This window comes from Filicampus tigris, chromosome 2 (assembly GCF_054856515.1).
Source record: "Filicampus tigris isolate MCC_2025a chromosome 2, RoL_Ftig_1.0, whole genome shotgun sequence".
Taxonomy (NCBI): domain Eukaryota; kingdom Metazoa; phylum Chordata; class Actinopteri; order Syngnathiformes; family Syngnathidae; genus Filicampus; species Filicampus tigris.
In genome coordinates, this window is record NC_141218.1 from 149,991 (window position 1) to 174,979 (window position 24,989).

Sequence of the window (24,989 nt, forward strand, 5' to 3'; positions counted from 1 at the left end):
ATAGTTCTAATGTACCTTTCATGTTTTGGTATGTATTTATCGACAGGGTCAGTGCACCACATTCTTAGTTATTGATGAAAAAGTGTTCTCCATTGTATGGTTCGGGAGCCATTTACGTTTTGAGAAACGCCCGAGTTTGTTGTTACTTATGTTAATGATGCTGGTCCTGACACCTGGCCCTGCCACTCTACTTTGACTCTACCGCCCCTAGTGGAGACAGAGTGAACAATCCAATCAGGTTTGGACGTTCGTTGGTAGAGTTGGCCGTCTCTACTAATCTGCTAAATTGGTAACTAAACGTTTGTTATATGGTTGATATGACTTTCAATCGTCGTAACGAGGTTTTGGGAAACGTAATGGTAATATTTGTCGTTATATTATGTGACATTAACATGGGAGAAAATTGTTTAGGCGAACGTTAGCATCGTTCACTAGCATTATGCTAATTGTGGGATAATCCGTCCGGTCATATAGACCACTTGTCCTCATTCAAAAAAAGGTTTGTGGGTCGTGAAAAGGGCAGATAAGAACACCAAACACGTGTCCACGCTGTGCTGCTGCTGGTAAGTGCATAAAAATCGATCATCTGTGAAACAAAAGGGGCTTTCACAAATCCACTGAGTAAGTACCGCGGGCCTTTCATTTCCATGGGAAAAGATTCTGTAAAACCCTTCGACCTGGTGACAGCACAAGAGTCATATAGGGATGGACTGTATGTATATATTTATATTCAGTAGCCTATAGATGTATAAATCAAATCCAGATGCACTGCAGAACAGTAATTTGACAGGATTTCCCATTGTAACGTACGATGCTGATTTTGAGTGACTGTTGGTGACAGTTAAATTGGATGACATGTTGACACTGAAATAGTGCATGCCCGTGCGTGTTAAATTCATGTCACTCAAATCCTACACTTGTAAAAAGGAAGAGCCTCTGCATAAAATTCAACACTTAATCCTCAGAAAGATGGAAAAAAACCTACAGTCTGTCTATTCGTGGAGCCTCCACACTGCACTGATTTACTGGTGAATTTTAAAATGTCACCTTTTCAAGTCAAGCCATCAGTAAAGAGGCGTGAAGCATTGGTTAGCTAGATTCTGTTTTGGTTTATGTTATTACTTGTGTATAAATGCTATTTTTATTGTGACCATGTCCTTTTATCATTATCATTATCATTTTAGTCATCACTGGTTTGTATTGCCTCCTTGTGATGTACTATTTTTTGGGGTGTTTTTGCTCAACTTAGCCTTCTGTTTTTCTTAACAAGTCACATGCACACAACGTGAGAACAAAGAAGTCAATAGAAAGCCTTCTTTTCACCCTCCATGTTTTCAGGTGACATGGATCACAAGAGGACTTCTGGTTTCTCCAACACGACGTTTCTGCGGCAACCAGCCCGGGTCTTGATCGTTGAGGCAATGGCACCGTGGTGGTCTGAGACCTGCACAGTCCTCTGTGATGCTCTTGATAACTTCTTGACCCTGGTCTGTAGTCTGAAGGGACCATGCAGGCTTCCTTTCCTCAGTGTGTTCGCCATCAGTAGTCAGCAGGAATGTCTGCTTCATTTTGTGGTAATGCACATGACGACACTCTCAGCTAAACTTCCGTTGTTACCTCACCCCCTCTCATCCTTTTTTTCTTTTTTTTCAAAAATCTTTTTCAGAGGGTTCGTGGTAACCTTCCCAGGTTGCTTTCCTGTGTGGAGGCGCTGCGGGCCATCCCGGGCGAAGGCGTCACCACAGAACTGGCCAGTGTAGGCGAGATGCTGCGACGGGCCGTGCTGGAGAGCCAGAGGCAATTTATCCAATACAGGAAATTCAGTGGGGTCGACATCCAGGCCAACATGTCTGTTGAGGTGAGGCAGGGCCAAACAACAAACAGGATTATTATGTAAGGATTGTTTAGTTTGAAAGGACTGTTGAAAACCTCTTCAGCAGCTTGTTAAATATTTCCAGTGGGTGATACACATTTTTAAAAAGGGTTACCAGGCAAGTGTGAGTGTTGGTCTAAAAAGCCTTCTCTCCTTCTATCAGTCCGCTCACCTCGAGGCTGCTTATGTACTCTTCAGTGCAGGAAATGGGCTCGTTTCATCCGCCGCCGCTCCGCCATCTGTCCGTGGGGATTTGTTTGACTGACATCAGAGAAGCTGCAGCAGAGATGTTGATCCAGTGAGCTCGTGGCAGAATGTCCTATCAAACGCTTAACTCCTGGAGTTGCACTCACTTGTTGCACATAATTATATCATCTGGGGGGTGGGGGGGTATGAGTCTACTTTTACGAGCAGCTTCTATTTTGAGCTCAGCAACATCCTATAATAATCCCATTAAGATAATTATTTGTATCACGTTCTCTCATTAGGGATGCCGATGAGACAAGAGAGCACATCTATGTCCTCGCAGAGCTTCGTCAGCGGATGTTTTGTTCTTTTTGTCTTGATACTAGATGGTCATGTTTTTTTTTGGTTTGAAATCACACACACAGCATGTTACATTTCCTAACAGTATTTTATTGTTTCTCTTGTCCCCAAAGTGAAACCTTGGCTTCAAAGATTGTTTTATTGAAGAGAAACCAGCTGTAAACATTCAGAAGAAAGCTCCAGGGATTCAAGTGGATTTTTTTTTTTTTGTAAATAACAGGTTACCGTGGTGACCAGCCGTCCAGGAAAAGGCATGGTTAGCCTTTTGAAAAATGTGCTCAAGGACGATGACCTGGATCCAATCAATAGTTTCCTGGTGGTGCAGCTCTACAGTCAGGTAGAGTGGGGTCAAGATGGACTCGCACCTCAAGAGTCGCCTCAGGCTTGCAGTGCAGGTAGGAAGGAGGAAAGAAACGCAAGCTGACTGACTCCTTGCTATCTCTTTCCTGAGCAGACTCGACTCCCCCTCACGTTCCACATGCTTTCCCACCCTGCTCGCTCCACGTGGTCGTGAAGGACTGACCCATTTACACTCTTACTTGTGTCTGCCTCACACAGCCGTAGAACCTGTGCCAATTTCTCACTTGTCAGCCACTAAAGTCACTGCAGGAAAGGAACACGCTGCCGTTCTGCCACGCAAGAACAAGGCAATGGTCCAACCCTTAATTAGAAAAAAAGGATCAAATGTGTTTGTTAAGTGCCTCGGTACGCAGTCTGTGCTGTTGGACTCTTGGGAGACGGTACAGAAATGGGTCACGAAAAAAAGGAGAAGCAACACAAACAAACGGAGGATTCGAGATAGCAAGACAGGAAGCTGTTCTAACTAATTAGGAATGGGATGTTAACACCGTATAATCATGTCCGTTTCTGGTCGAAAATAATGCCAGCACTAAAATGTGTGCTCTGTTTACGAGGGCCATGTCATGTCATCAAGTCAGTCCCAATTAACGCTACCGCTAATCCTCCAGAGTTGGCACTGTCTGAGCCGCGAAAGCTCAAGGTAGGCGCTATTTTGAGGATCCGTCACGTGTGTTTGTTTTGTTTTCCTTAGACTTTTTTTTTTCCTTCGCTTTATTTCGAACATGTAAGAAAATAAAAAGAAAATAAGGAAAAAAACCAACAACAACAAAAGGAGTGTCATTTAAGTGCATAAAAAAAGACAGACATACATTACATGTTCGAAAAGTGGGAAGAAGTATATGTATACTTGTATTCATGTATACACTGAACTTGAACTTTTCCAATTTACTTTTACGTAATTGCAATGCACAGATGACATGCTTGGCTGAAACCAATGACATTTTTGCGCTTTCCTATGCACCTTTCTTCTTGATCAGAGGGAGCGTGCGTCAGCGCGTGCGTGCGTGCGTGTGTGGCCCCAACCAGTGTAATTACACCCTGTCATTTTCACTTTTTCTTTCATCATAGTCTGCTGCAGGGCCTCTTGCTCACTCCATCAAAGCCTTACACAAGGGGGCTTCTTTTCCCCCTTCCCCGCTCTTCTCTCCGGTGACTTAATTTCTGTCTCCGCCTTTTTTCCTCCTTCCTTATATCTCTCTTCATATGAGGAGTACCGTAATAGGACGTCTGTGTTTTCCCATTTCTTGTCTGCTTTCATCTTCTTTCTCCATATCTCTCGTATTACCACCGATTCATGTCGCATTAACCCAAACTGCGGCCGTAATCACTTGTAATGTAACCTCAAAAAGTTTCCTTCTTTTAGAGTTTCGGCAACCTACAACTCGATGTGCGGCTTCGGCATGATGACAACCTCTCAGTACAATGCGTGCATTAAACATGACAAAAAATTGTTGTCGAAAGCAGGTTTCCTTGCAGACACTTAAGATCAGATTACATAACGGCTTATCCGGTGAATGAAACCAATGTTGTGGGCGTTCTGTTTCGTGCAAAACTATAAAGCCTCACACTTATTTCTATTTATAATTGTTTTCCCCGTTTCTTTCTTGGCCTCCACTACAGCACTGAAGCCATCGTTACACCCCACGCATGTTTATGGATGAGCACATGAAACACAATTATACTTTACGCTGCAGAAATAATTTCAATTTGCTGACACGCAATCGAGCGTGTGTCTTCTCGAGTCACACATACACCAAAGTTGTCTGTTTTTGCTTGTGACAACCGCCGGAGGTTGACTGCTTCCTTTTGTATGCAGTAAACAATATTTGTAAGATGCCTACAGTTGTCGGTTCAACTACGAACGGATGTCGAAAGATGCCCTGGCTGCTTCTTCAACGTGAAGACTTCCTGCTGGGCTCGTCTTGCATTAGCGCAGCCTGTGCTTGCACTCTCTTTCTGCTCCTCTTCCGAGGCAGTCAGCTCGTGAACTCGTAAATGTGTTCTTCTGGAGGAAACCCCGCCTCCAGCTGTTGGCAAACCTGACCACAGACACTGCAGGCGTAGACACAGACAGGAAGTGCGCTGCACACTCCTCAGAAATGTGGGCCTTAAAGTCAGTGGCACTAATGCGGAGGAAATCAGGATGAAGGCCGGTATTGCATGTTCACGTTGCAGATTCTTATTGATATGTCTTTCAAAGTATTCATGTGTCAAAATCACAAAGTGACAAAAAGTAGACTAGACTTTAGACCAGGTGACACCAGGTCTAAGTTGTGGCGCAGACAGACTCCGCGCTCCGCTGATAAGTGTGGTGGATGTCATTGTATTTCATTCATAAATATGACCACAGATAACCCTCTAAATTGGTGTAGAAATCAATTCAATCAATTTCTACTCAGGTAGTGCCTGTAATATCCGCGCGTAGGGCATTCCAAAGCATCGGTGCCCCAATAGAAAACGCTCTCGAGCCTGCGAACTTCTTTGTGGTCACTATAAGCCTGCGCAAAAATTTTCAAGATTCAACATTTTCAAAATGAATCAGAATGCCGTGTTTCAACTAGTGGGCCCGCTGGGAACATATTCTTGAAAAAAAGATGTTTGGGTTGACTTCCGCTTTAAAGCTGCCCTCTTCTTTCGAAATGCTCCTTTATACTCCCGCGGCCGACACGCGTCCGCTCCGCTGCTCGCTGTGCACTTCTGAGAGGGATTATGCATCGGCGGTCATTCTGCGCATGCTTTAAATGCGTCAAATATTTTGACGCGATCAATTCCAGAATTTAGTCGCCGCCCACTAACGCGGTAAATTTGACAGCACTAATATATATTAAATATATGCCGATCTGCACAGACCCCTGTGAGCCCGTTATTCTACCGCTATGTAGACCGCACGCCTCTGCTGCGCAGAATTTAAAAGGAATAAGGGGAATGAATCTTGCTTTTCTTACAGCATGTTGCTGTATCTCTGGCCCAACTCAACTTCTCTTGCTGTTTTTCAGGTAACTGGAATTGTATACCACTTTATCCTTGCCGACAGAACTATCTTTGTAGTTAATGTATGGATCCTCTAGTGTGGTTTTGTCTTTCCTGTTCTTCCTCTTCAGAGGCCACGCAGTGCTCTTGTCTTCCCCTTTGTCCTAGTGTCCTTTACAAGTCTCTGTCTCTGTCAAACACCCACCTTAAAGCAAACGTGCCTGCGAGGCAATTAGGTCACACTGCCACTAGTGTGTCCAGCATCCATGTTGCACGGCGGACGATCAATGTGGTATGCGGACGATCAATGTGGCATTTGTCACAGTCTCCGACAACATCAGTGGCCTATTCGCGGCTGTGTTACACATGTGTTCATGCAGACGGACGACACGTGTGCTGTTGGTGTCAACGTGTTGGTAAGGCCTCAGTTCTGAGTCAGTTCTTTGGGAAAAGGAGATCTCACACAGAAGCGTTCCCCCTTAATTTGAGTCTATTCTACGTTTATCCAGCGTCCGTCGTCTTTGCTATCTCGCTCTCCTTCTGCCCTCGCTCCTCCCTTCCTGGCTGACATTTACCATTATTTTCTCTCCCGCTCTCGTAACTCTTCTCTCCCCCTTGCAATTACTCTGGCTTCCCCCCGTCTCTGCTTTCCCGCTCCTCGGGCACATATTGGAGACAATCGACTTGCTTTACCTGCGAGGTTTTTTTCATCTCCAACCACCGCCCAAGGTTTTCCCTCCTTTCTCTTTATTACTGCAATGATGAGAGTCACCTTTTCCCCACGTCTACCCTTTTTATTTCTTTTATGTTTCTGGTGGGCAAATGTTGAACACATCTCCCTCAACATCTAAAAGTTCTTTTTGCTCCCACTAGTGATGCCCATGAAATACACTTTTAAGTGGGACAAGAGGGAAGTTGAATAATCTCTCTGTGTCCTATGCAAGACAAATGGACAGGGAGAACGACGGCACAACTGGAAGAGGAGTTCAAAGCAAGACAAATTTGCGTCTCTGCCTTCATATGTCTCCATCTAGTGGTCACAACCGAAGCTCCTCTTTTCTGATTTTGAACCTCAGGGCTTCAGTCACAGCAGTCGAACTTAAATATGGAACGAGAAAACGTGAATCCGACTAATAACATTGGTGACATTCTTGTAGAGAATCTGGTGCCGGTGGACCTGCAGCAGGTGGACAACAGTGTGTTTGCTGTGGAGGGCGTGTTCAAGGAATGGCTTCAAGAGTATGGAGTGGACTCTGAACACATCCACCTTGTCCTGCCAAGCCCACGGGGGAGTCCCAGTCCAGGTTTGTCACCTCTCCCACTGACCAAAAATCTACGACCAAAACGTCTGTGTTGCCGTCGTGGAGACGTGACCATGGCTTTTTATTTTGCTGCTCACCAGTGTACATTAAGTGCGACATGCGGGAGCGTGTCATCAGCCCCGGCCTCCTCCCACTCTACCCCCTGGAGAAGCCGGAAAGCCTTTGTGATGGCCTGTCTTTCTCTCCAGTACCCCGCAGGATGAGAGCAATAAAGTAGGGTTGAGGACTAATCAAGTGATTGTTTTATATTCGAGTAGCCTGCGGGGGGTGGGGGGTGGGGGGCGCCGATGTCCACCCTTCTTCATCTTTTGATTGGAGTGATGAACTGAACATAAGCGTTCCATCAACCATGCATGTATTGTCACTTGTAGTCTGTATAAACCCTCTTTTTCTATGAACGCTCCCATTCTGATTGTGCAGAGTTTTGTCATATTTCCAAGATGAGTCCACTTTGTTCTGCTCCACCCTTGATGCAGAAGAAGTACTGTATGTCCATGTCTCCAGTTATGTTGTCCACAACTTTTTTTTGTGAGGAAATGTTTAGCATGCCGCTGGCAAGACAGGACAAAACGGGTTCAAAAAGGGGTATTTTGTGGGGCTGGCACAAGAGTGTAATCGATTGCGTAAGTTGGCAGTCAGTTGCACAAAGTTGCACTAAACGTTTGCAATAAGAAACAAACATATTTTGTGTCTGTGTTAGGGATGTCACAATATCATGATACTGCGATATTAAATTTGCCACGATATCGCCGTTGTAGTCATGTCGCCATTATAGCAGCAAATGTGTTTAAGAGCCCAAGTTGTTTTGCATTTGTGCAGTTCCAGCACCCTCCGGTGGTAAGTTTATTACTGCAGTTTAATTTGATGCATGTTTTGTGTGGAGACATTTACATGCAACTGCTCGTGTTTATTTTATTTGTACATCGAGTTCTGCAGAAACCATAAACACTCCCACACATCCAAATCAAACAGACTGACCGAGCCGATTTCTTTGTGAATGCTGTTATTACTTACAAAAACAGAATGTAGTGACGTTTTTTTTTGTTTTTTTTATACGAGCGCTTTTTTCCTTTTTGTTGTTGTTTTTTTTTACAATTGCTAGCTTTTTATACATCTCCAACCTCCCCACAATATCGTCATGATTATCGTATTGTGAGGTTCATATCGTGTTATTGTCGTATTTGGATACGGTGACATCCCTAGCCTGTGTTCATACTCATCCAGGTGATGAGTGCCTCGGTGTGTACGCTATCCTGTAGGGCCCTGTACAAGGCTGGCGTGTGTCAAAGTGTGTTGTATGGCCTGCCGCTAGTTGTCATCCCGACCACGTGCTGGCGGCTGAACTGGGAGGAGATTGAGACCAACCAGCACAGGTTTCAAGCTCTCAACCGCACACTGGAGGTAAACACAAATGCAGCTTCTGTATTCATTGTTAAAATTCATGTGCTATCTCATTTTGTTTTTCAGGATCATGGCCAGGTTTTGCTGCTGCAGGTGGGGCCGACAGATGGAGGTTCAGGTGCGTGACTTATTAAACGCACAACTGTGTGGTGTGCGGTAGAAGATGGATTAGAGTCAGACATGGATAAAACCTGACTTGCCCTTGACTCGGTATCAGGGATGCGACAATATCAACATCCTGTGGTATAGTATCTTCACGGTGTAAATTATTATTCCGGTATATGCCAATGATGGGTTATTACATTTGAAACCTTTTTTTTAACACAAACCTGTAGGTATGCAACATGCATTCATGCTCTGCGTGTGTGCGTGTGTCTCTTTGCGCGCGACACAGATTTGTGTTCTTTCTATTTCCTCCATCCCTCTCCATCGCTCGCCATGCTCCTGAAGCCAGTTGTCTGCAGGGAACTGTTTCTGCCTGGCGCATACTCTGAGCCACCGCAGGAGCCTCCACCTGAAACTATGCAGGTCATCATGGTAAAATTACCCTTGTCTTCTCTGCAATTACATTTGATCAAAATGCATGCTTCGAGGCAGAAAGATGTTTGGCATGTTGGGCTCGTCCTTGGTGTCTGCTTCTATCAGGGTTGCCTCAGCCAAATCAAAGAGAAGGAGGTTTTGAGCCCCTGCTGTCTGAGCAGCAACCTCTTCCAGTATCTCAGGAGCATCCTGGTTACCAAGCTGCACTACCCACTGGGGTCAGGCTAGTATTAAATGTGGCTCATCAGGCTAAAGATATGCAATTTGGCCTTGAGTCGCAAACACGTGACAATGCCTCTGTTGTCTTTAGTGCTTCAAATATGCACACCGCGATCCAGACGTACCAGTGTCAACCACCAGGGGGCGCTGTAGCCACAGCCAGCAGTCAACCCCGTCAGGTAAACAGTTTTGGTTTTCTTCTTCCACAAGTGCGTTGAGGCGGTGTATGGGTGGCTTGTAACAAACCTCGAATCTGTCTTCAAGCAGTTGAGGTGATAACGCACGGTGGATGCTTCTGAACTTGACTATCATTTGTGTTTTGTCAGTTGAGGCGGCGTATGGGTGGCTTGTAACAAACCTCGAATCTGTCTTCAAGCAGTTGAAGTGATAACGCACGGTGGATGCTTCTGAACTTGACTATCATTTGTGTTTTGTCAGTTGAGGCCTGCAGTGACCTGAAAGCGCTGAGCCGTTGGCTGTGTGACTCACTGGGCCTGATAAGGCTGCTGACATGCAAATAGTTTGAAAGGCGGAAAAAATACTCAACCGCACTGCAGTTGTTTCTGCCTATGCTTAGGAAAGCTAAAGGCATGTTGTTGTATTAAGTCACACAATAGAACTGAGCATAGCATACAGTAAAGTCGATCATCCTCTTCTGTATGCTCCTATTTCTATGTGAACGATGCAATATATCAATGACAAATTTTAAGCATATGTGGCACACAGGCCAGGTGTTGGGCTAAATTAGGATATTTGGACCTTGGTAGCGATCTCTGCGGCACTGAGTACCTCTCTAGTTAAATATTATCTTCTAAACCAGGCTCGCCAGCTTGGAATGTACAGCAAGGTCAGTTCGACGGTGGGCCCCGATCCGGCTTCCTCGCCGAGGACCCTGGAAAACTCTCGGTCTGCCCCGCTGAGACCTCCGCCCGCCTTGAGACCACAGCGTCGAGCTTTGACCTTCGTGAGAAGGAGTAGCTCATACCGTATCGGGCATCAGACCGCAGCGCCTGCTCATCAGGAGGGATCGGACAAAGACGGCACGGTAACACTGGCAGAGCACTGATGGGTGGATGGTGGAGGGAAGATTAACGTTAAAAGAGGAATAGAGTCGCAAAAGGTCCAGAGCTTGGTTAGCACATCCTTGATATAAATAACAGTTACAGTGTTCCTGTTTCAACATGCACACAGCTGTGCCCTTTTGAGGGGCTTGGTCATAATAACACATCCTTACTTCTCAGGAAGTAAAAATCACACACTCATAGTGCCGTGCTAAATGGATCGGACGGTTTCCATTCATCGCGATTAAAATGTCACCACGTCGGCTGATGTGAATGTGCAAACCGCGCGTGTCAGCCAATGACAAATTAGTGGTTGTTCACTTAACAGGGGGGGAGAAGCAAGGACGAAAATGAATGAACATATCCATATTGTACTGACGTAAAGACAAGCATGCACATTCCTCTTCGAACACAGCTTTACTGTTTTAATGGGGGGGGGGGAGCAGCAGACAAATGGCTCTCTGCTCTCCTTCAGCCCCACTCAGAGTTCTCGTCTTCTCTCAAAGGTGCCATGCGAAAAGGGTGCGACTTTGGAAACGTCAAAGAACGCGTCTCATTTCTAGAATTGGGACACCACATTAAATCGTCCTCTTGGTTTGTGAGACATTCTAATAGGGTCAGTGCAAGAGTCATGCATTACCCATAAAGTCGAGTCACGCTCACATTTCTGGCGCACGTATCCATTTTCGCTATTATTAATCTATTCCTCACGAGAGCCTTGTCCCTCTCACACACATGCGCACAGAATCAGACTTTAACCAGTCTCCCGCCATTCCACTCCCACTCCATGTTGAACCTTGTAACACAGGGGACGAGCCTGTGACAAATGACCTCATGGCGCTGTGATGTCACAGGACTTCCGCATTCAGACATGACCACCACAACGACTCTTTTGTCTCGAAGGAGAATCTGAGCAAATTGGCTCGCATTTCACTTGCTTCTCTCCCTGAATCTTTGTTCGTTCCCCCAGACTGCATGATTTATTGTAAAACGTGAGCATTATTAACTGGTGCGTTGAATTGAAAAACAAAAAGGTCAAAAGTCTGAAGTTCCTCTTTGCGACTGTTGACCATAAAGGAGAACCAGGAATTAAAAGTGTGATTTTTGTGTGGGTGGGTGGATGTGTTGAATTCAACTGACGAGCATCTTGATAGCCTAGTTTGAAGATAACTTAGTGTTTTTTGGAAACTTTTGGACACAAATTACACATTTGAGGAAAGCATTTTGCATGTTCATGTTGATGTTTAGGTGTTGTCTACCAGTAATATTTTGGATGTAGTTGTGGACTGTGCTTCCCTTTGAATATGAACTGTTGTAGTTGTGACAATCTTCTAATTTGGTTAGCAATAAATTGTCCTGAGACTTCAAAGACACCGTAGCTCATTGTGTTGTCATGGGCAGGACGGAAGAACTCTTCTTTATCTCTGGCTCAGACTCATGCTGCGTCTTTCCTGCAGTTGTCTGTTCCGACCCGATATGATGATAAAACGATACAAATAGCAACAACAACAACAACAACAAAACCACACACAATGCATTTCAGATGCAGGTCACAGACAGACAATAATGAAGTGCATCTGCTTTGAGGAGCCAGACAAATCGAAACCTCAAAATAAAAAGTTGTATGCCGATGCAGTAGGAGAAGTGTAGGAAAGCCATTGGAAGTATTTATCGAAACAGAATTTGATTCTTTCAATGAGTCTTACGTTGTTTAAAAAATGAGTTTAAGTTAGTTGTATGTACTTGAGTCAAGGAAGCAAAAAAGGTGAATGAGACTATGACAAAGAAGCAAGAGAGAGCAAATGCAACTTCAGAGACAAATTGAATGACTCGCCCACACAGTGCTAAAAATAAAAGTCGGTGGTCGACACGAGGTCGTTTGATGTGTGCTTGCTGGGCAAATCGCAGCTACGTTGAAAATTGATGAAGAGCGACATAATCGAACGGCCTGAAAAGGAAGCCGCTAACACATACCGACTGTTTCCTAATACTGTCTTTGCCTTGAGCTTGAGCAAGGTATGCAAGGACTTTTTCTTCGTTGCGTTATACAGTAGCTGCTTTGGCCCTCTGTGCTGAAACCACAATGAACCAACAATGAGCACACTCGACCCTCATAAAGGAGCATGCACTAACTCCATTCATTCATGTCTTTTTTTTTTTTTTTCTTTAGATGGCCTTCACATCCATTTTGCTGAAAACATTCCATTCCTAAAGCTGCTTTTTGAACTGGTCAAGAGCAATGTAACTTCATTAGCATGTCAACTTTATCTGCAGCTGTTGCCCAAATGAGATTCCCAAACAGGCCCAACTTCTGTGGCCATGTGAGGCGAACACTGCAAATATCCATAAGGGTTCCATATCAACAAAGAAGTGTTGAGTCATGTCAAGAGGAGCAAAGGCAAAAAGAAATCAGTGAAATGTTCGACCATGCGCTGCATATGTTAAGTCTGCTATTGTTGCATCAGTTAACTGCCGCTTGTCCTTTCCTTTCTGCGCCGCCTTATGGAGCACAGCGGTGGGGACCGGTGGAGTTGAGGACCTTAAAAATGGAATCCGGATATCTCTGGATCTGCTCACACAGAACTTCAGTAGCAGGTAGGGAAATAAAAAAAGCAGAGGGATGAACGGGAGACAGAGCTGGAGCCGCGAATGGAACAGACTGTCCCTGTTTTGCAAGCCAACTGACACGTGCTGCGCTTTCTTGCCAGCATTCATCGTCTCAATGTCTTTCTCATCTTGCCTCTCGGAAGTGCTGGAGAAACTCTTTTTTTTAAATATTGCTCATCCTGTCATTAGCTGCGTTTGACGGACCCTTCCTCATTTTTCCAGCTCATGTTCGATGGACTTTTCTCTGCACTTGAAATGCAAGGCACAAACCAGTTGCAGTTAGCTGACGCCATGGCAACCCAAAAACCCAATCCATGCGGGGAGAGAGAGAGCGAGAGAGAGAGAGAGAGAAGAACGTGAAGAAAGCTGCTGCTTCGTGCCTTAACGGTGCGATTAAGTGGTTGGAAACGGAGCGAAAGAACAAAAACAGAGTGCGCCAGAGGAGGGGAAGTTGAGGATGAGGTCAGACTAGCTCAGCCCAGAACAGAAAGTCTGTTTACCAAGAATAACTGTGACATTGGTGGCAGATGTCCACTATACGGGGGACTCTTTTAAAGGTATATTTTTTTATTGTTAGTCATATTTACAGACAGCGCAGCTGCTTCTTTCATATTCACATATATTGCAGGTAATTGCCAGGTCTCTTATGTAGATTCAATAAGTGTACAAGGGTGGAACAGCATTGAACAACTTCCCCCTGCAGTTTAACAGCCACATGACCCTTTGATGTCCTTGATCCAAACGAGGGCTTGAATCCTGCGGAGACTTTTCCCCCATATGGAGCCTAAAAATGAAGCACCTCCTATATTAGTGCCTTGGACTCGAACCTTTGCAAGTCTCCCTGGATTGGTGGCATTTAAGGTGAGGAATTGGCGCGGTAAACACTGGCTCGCGTGAATGAAAATCTCCTCGTCTGAGGCTGCACGGAACCAAAAGACAGCAGTGGTCGCGCGTCTGCAACCACACCGCAGTTTGCTTGGCCACTTATGGATTTCACCGCCCAAACACTTTCACCGCTTCTTTTGCCCTCGCAAAAAGGAAAAATGGCTCTCCCTCGAGCTGGGCGCGAACACGGAAAATGGATACGCAGAAACGAGGAATGAGCTTTCCCAAAAAATCCTCTTTTGATCACTTACAGCAGGGGTGTCCACACTCGGTCCTCAAGGGCCGGCCGGTGTCCTGCCTGTTTTCCGTCCATCCCAGCTGCAACGCACCTGTTTCAAAAGACCATGATCGTTATCGAGCTTCTGCCGAGCTCGCTGATGAGCTGATCATTTAAATCAGGTGTGTCGCAGCAAGGAGAGCTGGAAAATGGGCAGGAAAGCGGCCCTTGAGGTCCGGAGCTGGGCACCCCTGACTTACAGCCTACCTAAGTCAAATATTTCCCAAGTTGTCATAGATGATATCGGGCGAGCTGAGTGGTGTCGCTTTGGAGTGATTGGACCACAATGTAGAAGGTTTTGAGACTTTGCTGTAGAGCTCACTTTCCCCTCCGCCCGCTCTGCCCCTATTGCTGTTGTTGTTGCTGTTCACGTTATTGTCAGGCTCGCCGTGTTTCCCGGGAGGCAACGGTGGGGGCTCCTTCCGGGCAAAATTGCCCCAGATGGGTTTGGGAGCGGTGACAGGTTTGGGCCATCGCGGAGCCGGCGGGTGTTGCCCCCCACGGCTCGGTGGGGAATGTTTGTGGGACTCGAAAGACTTTCCGTGGGCGGGGGTGCTGTAATTTCCCTCCAGTCCTGTCAGGGCAGCCACTTCCTCATTCCTCTTCTGACTGTAGGGCTCCAAACGGGCTTCGTTGTAAATACTCATCCCCGATGTGTTGCTGGAGTTCAAAAATCCTTTGGCGCGACCCTCCGGTTCGTCGTAAATATGCTCCAGGGAAGGGAGATGGGGCGAGAGAGCTCCCTCTGCTGGAACTCCGGGGTTTCGCTTGTTTCTGTTCACCCCTCTGCCTCTGCATCTCCCACCGCCTCCTGCATTCCCAGCCCCGTTCAGACTCAATCCATCGGTCTTACGGCTCAGCTCCAGGCTGATGCGGTCGTACACGTGTGAATATAGGTCCTGGGCTTTCCTCTGGTTACTGCCCCCATGGGGATGCTCTACTTGGTTCCCACCTCCAGAGGACTCGTCACCCACTGGACGCTGGCGAGGGGGTTGCGCTAGTGGCGCGGATGTAATGCTGTCCACCGGGTCAGAGTAGAGGCCATCGGCCGCGTGCAGAGGCAGACGGACGGCATCCGCCGGCTCCGAATAAAGGGCCGCTTGTTCATCGGCCGAGGAAGGACGCTTTGCCGCCCCCCGGCCTCTCGGAGAGCGCGGAGGTGTGTTTCCTCCACTCACAACCCCCAGTATGGCAGGCAGTTCTGGTAAACTCCTCCCTTTGTGTCTCTCAGCACCAGCACTTGCTTGCCCTCTCGCCCCTCCGCCTCCGTCTCCTCCCTCTCTTTTCCCGAGCACACCGTCTGCAGAGCCCGGTTTGCTGCCACCCGAATCGCCGTCGGCCTCCCAGCTGCTACAGCTGCTGCTGTCTCCGCTTCCCGGTGCCACGGCGCCAGCGTTGCGGGTGTGCTGCAGCGATGGCGGGCACTCCGGGTCAAAGTAGGTGGGGCAGCTGAGGGGGCGCTCCTCAGCCAGGGCCTTCTGGGACTTGATGGCCCGGTCCACAAGGGTGAAGATCTCGTTACCTTGCTTGGTGTCAAAGGTGAAGTTACCGGGGCCGGAGTCGCAGCGGCGGCCAGACTCGAAGGAAAACATCACCTGGAAAGAGAGGATCAAGTCAAGTCGGATGTATAATTCCGTTCAGCCTGTGACTACTTCAACCAAGATGCTGCAGTTGCCGGCCGCCCAAATTTTTGCACCCTTTCTATAGTTTCTAAAGCGTGCGGCGCTTACTTGCTTTTGCCTGCCAATACTTCACTCCGGTTACCAAGTTAAAAAACCCCCACAAAGTTGTTTTTGACACCTTAACAAGCTTCTCTTGAGCGGTCTGCTGACTCTCTGCACATTTCAAATGTCATTTCGCACTTTACAGCAGCAAAGTGTCAGTAGAGCAACCACAGTCTGTGAAGCAGAAGATGCTCTGACCACACGCACGCACTCTTGACGCTCTTGCACCCACCCGGTCTCGCCCGTATCTCCTCAGCAGCTTGTAGGGCCAGACAAAGACGTTCCTCTTGGTTTTGGGCTCCTTTAAGATCAGGACGTTGCTCTCGGCTTTCAGCCAGTAGTTGCCCGACAGCCTGCAGCGGTCCGAAGCCTCCGTTCGCTGAACGCTCACCCAGAACTCGTTCACTACAGCCATTTTTTAAAATGTATTTATTTATTTATTCACGATCTTTTCATGCTACGACTTTCGGCTTCTGTCGCATACTCACCCTCTTCTCTGGAATAATAGATGAGGTTCTCAGACATCTTCAGGTCTTGGGATTCCCCGTCCGAATCCCCGTTGCCGCCGCTTCCACTCTGCGGAGCCACAAGTTTGTCTTCATGAAATTGTCTTTGCAGTTGACTGCAACATTGGTGGCAATTCCCCCTCTCAAAAGGTAGATGTTGAATGACAATTTTAGTGCACTGGCCAGTGCAAACCTGTTCTAATTTGAATGCCAAAGTGGGTCATGTGAGAAGTATATCGCAGGGTCTCTCTGACGGATGGAAAGTCAGTCATAAAAATATTTGACTGTGAAAGGGAACATTTTGTAGCCATTGGCACACAAAGGCAAACCAACAGGAGCCAAAGCAAAAACAAGGATACCTGAAATGCAATGTCACACATGGTATTCATCCACTCCTTGGCGGCATTCTTCTCAGCAGCGAACACGTGGGTCTTGTCGTTGGTCTCCACGCAGAACGCCGCCATGTTGTCTTTGGGACAGTTCTCCGTCAGCGCCGGCAGGATGGAGATGCACTCGGACAAGCGGATAATCTTCTTGTCCAGCTTTCTGGTCTTCTCATTTGAATTCCCGCCCGAGCCGCCGCCCACACCTCCCGACCCGGACGAGTCGAAGAACTCGAGGCGTGCGATGCCATTTTGGCTGGCCGGGTAGAGGACAAACCAGTTCTTCTTCCATTTCTGAGGGGCAGAGCAACATAATGAGCCATTTGTCAAATCCTCTTGGCATGATGGTTATTTTTATTTGAGTCATTTTTACATGCTAATGAGCTAAAAGCAGCGACGTTCTGTTCTCTTTCATACCGGAAGAAGTTTTCATTCTGACACATGGGAAAATGGACAGAAGACGCAAAATGGGTGACAGGAAAAAGGCAAAACAGACACTCAAAATGTTGCCCAACACATCTGCGCTGTACACATTTGCTTAGCTCGGGGAGGAGGTGTGCAGGCGAGATTCGGGAACCTGTGTGGAGTAAGGAACATGCTGAAATCGTGTCCAATCACAGCGTTGACCTCAGAGAAAATGTCTTAGTTTCAATTACGTAGTTCCGTCTTTCCGCAAACAGTATGTGGTCCAATTGTACTTTGGACTTCAGACTGTGTCGGCATCCACATTGAGTTTTGCCACTGCTCATGTCTCTTGTGGAGTGGCGACGTCAAGGCAGGAGCCAGGGTCAAAACGTTTTGTTGGTCCATGTCATATGACCAGAAAAAGGCGCGCCACATAGACAAAGACCCTCTTTCAAATCCCCACGAGGAGACGTGGTCTTATCTAGCGGTGCATTAAGAGCAAACACACGTTTGCGTGGAGGCCCGAGCTTGACTCACAAGTGAGGAGCGTTCACGGTATGTCACACTGTCTGAATGGCGTCATTTCCTGATAAAAGGCAGAATGTGTGAAAAATAGAAGGAACAAAGGTGAAAAAAAAAAAAAAAAAAAAGTCTTCCGTATGTGGCTGTGTGCAGCTCACGCACCAAATTTTGCTCATCACAAGGCCAGCTGCAATTGTGCTTTTTTGGGGGAGCGAGGGGGGGATATTTGTCATCTGCTAAATTCAGAGCAGGACTTTAAATTTAGACCACGTATTAAACAATGGTTAAAAAAAAAAGCATGCTTAGAACCTATTTTAGAGTATCCTAGGAATACCTTGTTTTTATTTGTAATATTTGGCGAAAGCAGGTTTATTAGTGTTTGACTATCATAAGAACAGCAAAAGATTACCTTGCCAAACTTTTGATGCTGCACATAAAGTTGTCCCTCCTTAACGTGGGTGTCCATGCCCCCGGCCTAAGGGGAATATTCCCTCTGGGTAGCCCAAATTTGACTTGAACTTGACAGCAGCAAAAAAAAAAAAAAAATCCTCCTGAGTTTGTTGTTCTTCTCCTCCCTCCCCGCCCCCCTGCCTCTACATCCCCTAACAACTTCCCCACTTCTCTCACTTCCGCTGCCTGACCGTGAAAGGGCGAAAACGGTTGCTGTGGGGTGCGATGCAAAGCGGCATGGCTCAAAGAAATAAAAGGCTCAACCGAACACTGGGTGGTCCCGTCAGGGATCAAAAAGGTCCAACACGTTGACCGTAAGTTACTCCTCTACTTGACGCATCTGACGGCTGCTATGAGAGTGGGCTGTGGGAAAAGCCGGCATCAAAAACACCAATCTTCCCCTCAACCTTTCAGTATAAAAGTCTCTTTTGGTTGAACTTAGCCCAATTCCTTAACATATTCCCAACCAAGGTGAGACGTCATCAGGAGTGGTATGAGATATTACCCAATTTCACGTAATTTGTCTGAACATTATTACTTTTCTATGCCAATGTCATACAATAACAGACAGAACAGTGATTTGCTCTTACATCAGATGTCATTATGTACAGTAATAAACTTGCGCGTCCACTTGTGGTCATTCATATAAAAGTGGTGCCTGTGTAAATTTTCTAATCAAATAGGTGCCCTCGCTCAATGAAGGTTGGGAAACGACCTAATGGACGCGATAGTCGAGTATTTTATTTTGAAAGTGACGTACTTCACATCCGCTTTTGCACTCTCGCTTGACACGCGCTCCTCTTCCTCTTCTCCCACCTCCTCACTCTTGCGTAACGTCCCTTTTGCTCAGAGTCATGGCACAATTAACACGCCTTGTTGTCCACGTTAAGGTGTTCACACTGAAAAACAACAATACGACTACAAAGTGAAAGTGCTTTTCACGCGAGACATTTGTTTCCCCGTGAGAATATAAAGCACAGTTGTAGGTGCACTCGCCCCCTCTGGCAGGATAAGCGAGAATCGCTTTTTAATGGGCTGCAGATGCCTCGGTGTTGGCGCTCAGCGTTTGTCCCTGATTCCAACCCAAAACAAGCAGTGTGAGCCCTCTTCATTTATCACGACATGGAAAGTAGGGGGATCCAATCGGTCGGTTGAAAAAAATAAAAGGAAAAATCACTTTATAACCAACTCAAGATCACTTTGACACGTCAGCATCTGAAATAATTCTGGCTGGTTTGCTTCATTTGTTTGGTCCTTTCAAAGATCATTTCATCTTTACAGTATGTTTTAATTGTAGCACGACGTCACGCGACGCGTTGGGTTAATTTGGTCCGCGCAATGCTGCCACCTGTTGGTCGTTTGTCAGCATCGCAAAGTCCAGGCCAGTTCTTTGGTCTCACGAGATCGTCGCAGTCATGAGGAGCGAAACAGGAAGTGGACCATGGCATCCGTGTTCGGCGGTGTAGAAGGGTGAGATTTAAAACGAAAACATGTCAAACTACACTTTTAGCACTTGAAGAATGTTGTTGTTGTTGTTGTTGATTGTAAGCGTTTAGTTTTGTTGCTGTGGTGGATATCCTGATCACTTAAGACATAACTTGTGGTTGAGTTACCTCCATTGTCACTGCAGTGTTGAGTTTGATTCGAATGTATAAGAAACGTATGTTAGGAACTCCTGTGCGTCTGTAGTGGGGGGACCCATTCCAAGGCGGTGCTGGTGGCAGAAGATGGAAGCATCCTTGCAGAGACTGAGGGGCCCTCCACCAACCACTGGGTGAGCTCAATTAATCCTTATGACTTTTGTTTGCATTACAATTGTTTGATCAACTTCACTTATGTTTGTACAGTTGGTGGGGGTGGACAAATGTATCGAAACCATCAACGACATGGTCCAGAGAGCCAAGGTGGAGGCAGGGCTGAATCCGAACATGCCGCTGCGTGTGCTGGTCTGCCAAATGATCTTTTTTCCACACCGCAGAATGTGATTGTTGTTTTTTTGGGTTTTTTATTTAAACAAATGTGACTTTGTGTTTGCAGGGCATGTCTCTGAGTGGGGGCGAGCAGAAGGATGCCATCAACAAACTAATTGCTCACATGAAAGGCCTGTTTCCTAATCTTAGTCAACATTATTTCATAACGACTGATGCCATCGGTGCCATGGCCACTGCTAGTGACCGCGGTAAGTGACCACTTACCATCTTTATACACATTGGTCAAACAGACTTGATACTTTGCACTTTTTAGGTGTGGCTTTATCTCTGTCAGCTTTACTGCTTGATCAGATCGGCACCGTTAAAAGTTATAAATGGAGTGTAAAGGTTTGCCTTTTCTCACCAGGTGGCGTCGTCCTGATCTCAGGGACTGGTTCCAATTGCAAATTAGTTAATCCAGACGGGTCCCAGATTGGCTGCGGGGGTTGGGGTCACATGATGGGTGACGAAGGATCTGGTAAGAAGTTCAACCAATGGACATTGGCCCACCCAGCGTGCTATTCCATCAATGTCTGATTTATTACTAAACTTTGGAACTCCCTTTGGAGTCATATATCTAGAACTATTTGGAAATGAAAAGATCTAACTTAGAAAAGAGAACCAACTTCATTATTCAGATTTGTGCACACAAGAATAGTTATCAATGTAGTGTCCTCCTTTGCGATCACAGTAAGAATCTATTCTCCCAAAAGAAACCTTAAACTTAATTTTGAAAAATACTGTCTGAAAATATCTATTTCATAACTAAAAAAAAGACTGACAGCATTACCAAGTGCCAACTCTGAACATTTCAGCGTTGCACTGAACTGAATCTTTTTGCATGTAGGGAGACACGTGGTCTCGCATGTGCTTTCCTGAGGATCTTTGTCATTCTTGGTGGCAAGGAGGCAGCTGCTGTGATCAAGCGCTTTTTTTTTTTTTTTTTTTTGCGCACGGCAGCTACTTTTTAAACATATTTAAAAATCTCAAGTACCCCCTGAAGTGCCTTCGAGTACCCCCGCGTTTGAGAAGCACTGGTCTCGGGAATATGTTTAGAAAAGCTGCAAAGCCTAAGATACCAAATTCTGATGGCCTCACTTCTGTCTGAATGATACCTGAAAACGAAATAGAAAAAAGACAGTGTACGAGTGACTTTTGGGACACTTTGTATGTATTTATGTACTGTACAGTAAGCTGTGAATTCTCTTAATTCTGAACATGTTATCCCCAGCATTCTGGATTGCCCATTTAGCTGTCAAGACCGTGTTTGACGCCAGAGACAAGCTGGCCACGCCTCCCCATGATGTTACACATGTGAGAAAAGCCATGGAGGAGTACTTTGCGGTGAGATATGATCCAAATCAGCCAAGCGTGGTACAGAAGCGGACTACAAATCATGGGGGATGTTTTTTTTGGTAGGTGTCTGACCTAATGGGAATGCTGCCGCACCTCTACAGAAACTTCCAGAAGTCCCACTTTGCTGGTTTCTGTCAGAAGCTGGCTGAAGGTAGGCAGCGAGTCAGGAAAAAATGGCAGAGAATTGGAACCATCCAGTCCATCCAAAGATCTGATTTTAACTAGCGTGCTAAGTCCGTCGAGCAATTGGAAACATTTGAAATGATGTATTTGTTAAATAAGTGGAAATATTGTTTGGCGTTTGCCAAAGGTGCAGAGGCTGGCGATGCTCTGTGTCAATATGTGTTCGGTCAAGCTGGGAGAGTCCTAGCCCAACACGTGCGAGCCGTCCTACCTGCAGCGCAGGAGGTGACTGACGTACACACACACACACACACGTTGCATCGCATCGCATCGCCTCGCCGACCATTTCCTTTACTCATACCCACCTCCCTCTCTCAGCCCCTACTGAACGGTGACCTCGGCCTGCCCATCCTGTGCGTGGGCTCCGTGTGGAAGAGCTGGGAGCTTCTGAAACCTAGTCAGCATCCGACGGCCGACAACGTTGCCCTCGCGCGCCGTCATCCCGATGGCTTCTGAAAACTCCCTTCTCACTGTGCCTCTCCACAGGCTTCATTGAGGTCCTGGATGAGGCGGCGGCGGCGGCGGCGGCATCCGATGAGTTCAAGGCCCGTTTCCACCGCTACAGCCTCCTGTTGTTGAAACAGTCCTCGGCGCTCGGAGGCGCAAGTCTGGGGGCTCGGAGTCTGGGCGCGCTTTTAAAGATGGACTACGCGGCCAATGTCGACGTCTTCTACCGTCACTCCTGCACTAGCAAGCAGTGAGAGTGCAATGTCGTCCACGTTGGCAGTAAGAACACATTTTCATCTCTGAAGTTCAGACAATATTTTGGTGTCAATGAGTCCAGAGGGACGACGCATTTAACATCATTGCACTAATTGGATTCCTACAAAATAGGACTCCTTTTGTGTTGTCAGTGATTCAGCAACGGTGCTGTCTGCAGGCCACTCAGCTGTGTTGTGTGCTTGCATGGTGCTGAATACAAAACCCAATGAATCTCTGCTTTGTTTTCACGCTTCTATTTTGAAGATTGAATCTGTAATGGTGAATTGCAGTACAACAGACCCGTTTCTCGGTTGTCGTCTTGTACAAGAAAACTCCAAACGCATTTGCCTTTAATATCTTTATTCATTATTTTTATTGAAATTAATACTCTGTGTGTCTTTGGACCTCTTTACTTTTACGGCTTCTGTCAACTAACTTGAAACAAAATCACCCAAAAATGATTTTACGTTGCACAGCCCACCTGGCAAACACTCCTATTAACTTCACCGGGGTGCCACGCCACATGAGGAAGTTCCGCTTTGACCCGACGTCCAAATAAACTCAACTTGACACTATCAAAGTGAAATGTTTCTCCTCCTCAACCACGGTCATGTTTATTACACAGAAAAATAAAACTGGGATTGAGAAATGAACCCGATTGGACATTTTCACCTATGCAACGTTTTCCTATGACAAATCGAGCTCGCGAGAAGAACTTCCTCATACAAATGACAACCGATCATACAAGAGGCCATGCAGTCCACCACTTAACGGCATTTAAACCAGGCGGACGATGACGGTGACAATATGCCCCTACACATCTCCTCCCTGCGTTACAGGACCGAGCGGACACCCCAGGTTACTGTACCCAGTAGACACAAAAAACACCTCCGTCCTCGAAACGGCATGAGAAGGACAAAACGCAAACCGGAGGAGAGGCGATTTCAAAACCTGATGCGTGTATGGACACTTGATGGGATGCTGAACAAGGAAGCAATGTCCGTGTTCCACACCAAATACTCCGCCTCCGCGCAAGTGTTTGGTTTGGATCGGCGCTTTTGCGTACGTGCGTAGCATCCCGCTAATTTGCAGGCTCTGTGACATCACAAGGGGCTCATGACATCACAGGCGTGAACGGATCGGCCTTTGATAGCCGCCGGACAGAGCAGCGAGACGCCCACCGCGCCCCCCAAAAGTACAAGTACAAGTCACATAACTGGGATGGAAACCTTCAACCTCGTGGCTTTGATCCCCAATTTGATGAAACACAAAATGTACGTGAGGTCAATTTTCAAGTTTATTGTTACACTTTGGAGGGGGGGATTCAAGTTGCTGAGTCTGGCATCACTCCTTGGTAGCTGCCTCATTGCTCAGGGGACGTCGGTGGGCGTCCGCGTGCTCTGTGAAGCCTTGACGTGTATTCAGAAGTGCAGTGACGCACTGGCGCCCACTGTGGGGCTGGACATGTGTAAACACCCTGCTCCAAAATGTCACTCTGTTTACAAGAAAACAAACGGGAAATAAAAAGAAAGGGGGGAGGGAAAAAAAATGAAAAAATTATCCCCCCACCCCCCGACTGGGCCTAACCACACAGTGGTACTTCAAGTGTGTGCGTGCGTGCGTGGGTGTGTGTGTGTGTGTGTGTGTGTGTGTGTGTGCGTGTGTGAGAATCAGTGTGCTCACTCATGGCCGCCAGAGTCTCTGAGAATACATGAAGACTGGTGTGTGTTTGTGTGTGTGCACGTGTGTGAAGGCTCCATGGGGGTGAGGGGGACTCCTAGTATTTCTTCCCAGGGACGAATTCCTTCGCTTCGGGGTTCAAAATGCTCTTCCTCTGCATAAGAGAAAAAAAAAAGGGAGAAAATGAACATTGCAGGCTGGCGGATGTTGTACGTGTTTCTTCTTCTGCTCACCGCCACTTCCTCCAGATTGTTGTGGTGTTCGCTGACAGACAGGCCGTTGAGCTGCTGCTGCAGTTGCTCCACCCCCTGATTGTTGAGATCACGCGACGGGATGAACCAGTGCTGGTCCTCTTCCTCCAGCATCTCCTGGAAGCAGCGGTCCAGGAACTCTTGCTCCAGCAGCTCCTCTTCCACCTGCACGGAAGGTCAGACAACATCACAGGGTTTCTTTCCGCGGGTCCTTAAGTCATTCACTGCCAGACATTTTGAGACCCTCTTTTACCCTTAAGTTTGAAAAAAATTGGGAAAAAAAATCCATAAATAAATTCCTGGGGTTGAATGGCTGGACTGTGAAAAGACAAATATGTCAATGGCAGTGAATGAGTTATTTAAATTAGTTAAGGCCTTAAATGGCATTCAAATGCACAAATGAGATTTGAAGCATGAATTAAATGAAAACGCCGCTGCAGTTGGCACCGAGCTCGGTTGCTACAGGTCTCAAAGGGGTCTCGCGTGGGCACTCCCAAGCCCCTTTGAGAGCCACGAGCCGACAGAGTCTATGTCCGGCTTGTCACTTGGAGTGACTCCGAGTCACTTGCTCTTTAGACTTGAGGCGCATTTTATTCGGCAAAGATAGCTCACGTAACATCATCGGTGTTATTTCTGGCTCTCGTTTGCAGGAAAGCTGCGTCGGTAATCACAATGTCCGCATAAAACCCAATTACCGGTCCATAAAAGCATACAAGGTTGTGAAAAGTAGTCTCTAAATTGAGCAATAGTAAAAACAATTATTAAAAAAATGTTTATTTTGAATAATTATTTGTGG

The 24,989-nt window shown here is 46.6% G+C and overlaps 2 protein-coding genes across 2 annotated transcripts; one reads left to right on the forward strand and one right to left on the reverse strand.

The window, feature by feature from the left end:
- The first annotated feature begins 181 nt into the window (after nt 1–181).
- nagk (N-acetylglucosamine kinase) lies at nt 182–22,915 on the forward strand. Its single transcript, XM_086022057.1, has 21 exons — nt 182–289; nt 1,339–1,574; nt 1,667–1,858; nt 2,640–2,814; nt 6,907–7,053; nt 7,152–7,284; nt 8,331–8,472; nt 8,539–8,590; nt 8,867–9,230; nt 9,323–9,410; nt 10,052–10,276; nt 19,349–19,521; nt 19,741–19,825; nt 19,899–19,997; nt 20,089–20,230; nt 20,389–20,499; nt 21,253–21,365; nt 21,441–21,528; nt 21,688–21,785; nt 21,879–21,957; nt 22,047–22,915. The coding sequence occupies exons 2-21, from the start codon at nt 1,344–1,346 to the stop codon at nt 22,259–22,261; spliced, it is 2,952 nt and encodes a 983-aa protein (XP_085878183.1). The 5' UTR covers nt 182–289; nt 1,339–1,343; the 3' UTR covers nt 22,262–22,915.
- Nucleotides 13,421–18,177, reverse strand: dok1b (docking protein 1b). Its single transcript, XM_086022067.1, has 5 exons — nt 18,011–18,177; nt 16,651–16,968; nt 16,274–16,361; nt 16,018–16,190; nt 13,421–15,656 (listed from the first exon to the last, which is right to left on the reverse strand). The coding sequence occupies exons 1-5, from the start codon at nt 18,065–18,067 to the stop codon at nt 14,274–14,276; spliced, it is 2,019 nt and encodes a 672-aa protein (XP_085878193.1). The 5' UTR covers nt 18,068–18,177; the 3' UTR covers nt 13,421–14,273.
- Nucleotides 22,916–24,989: the final 2,074 nt, after the last annotated feature.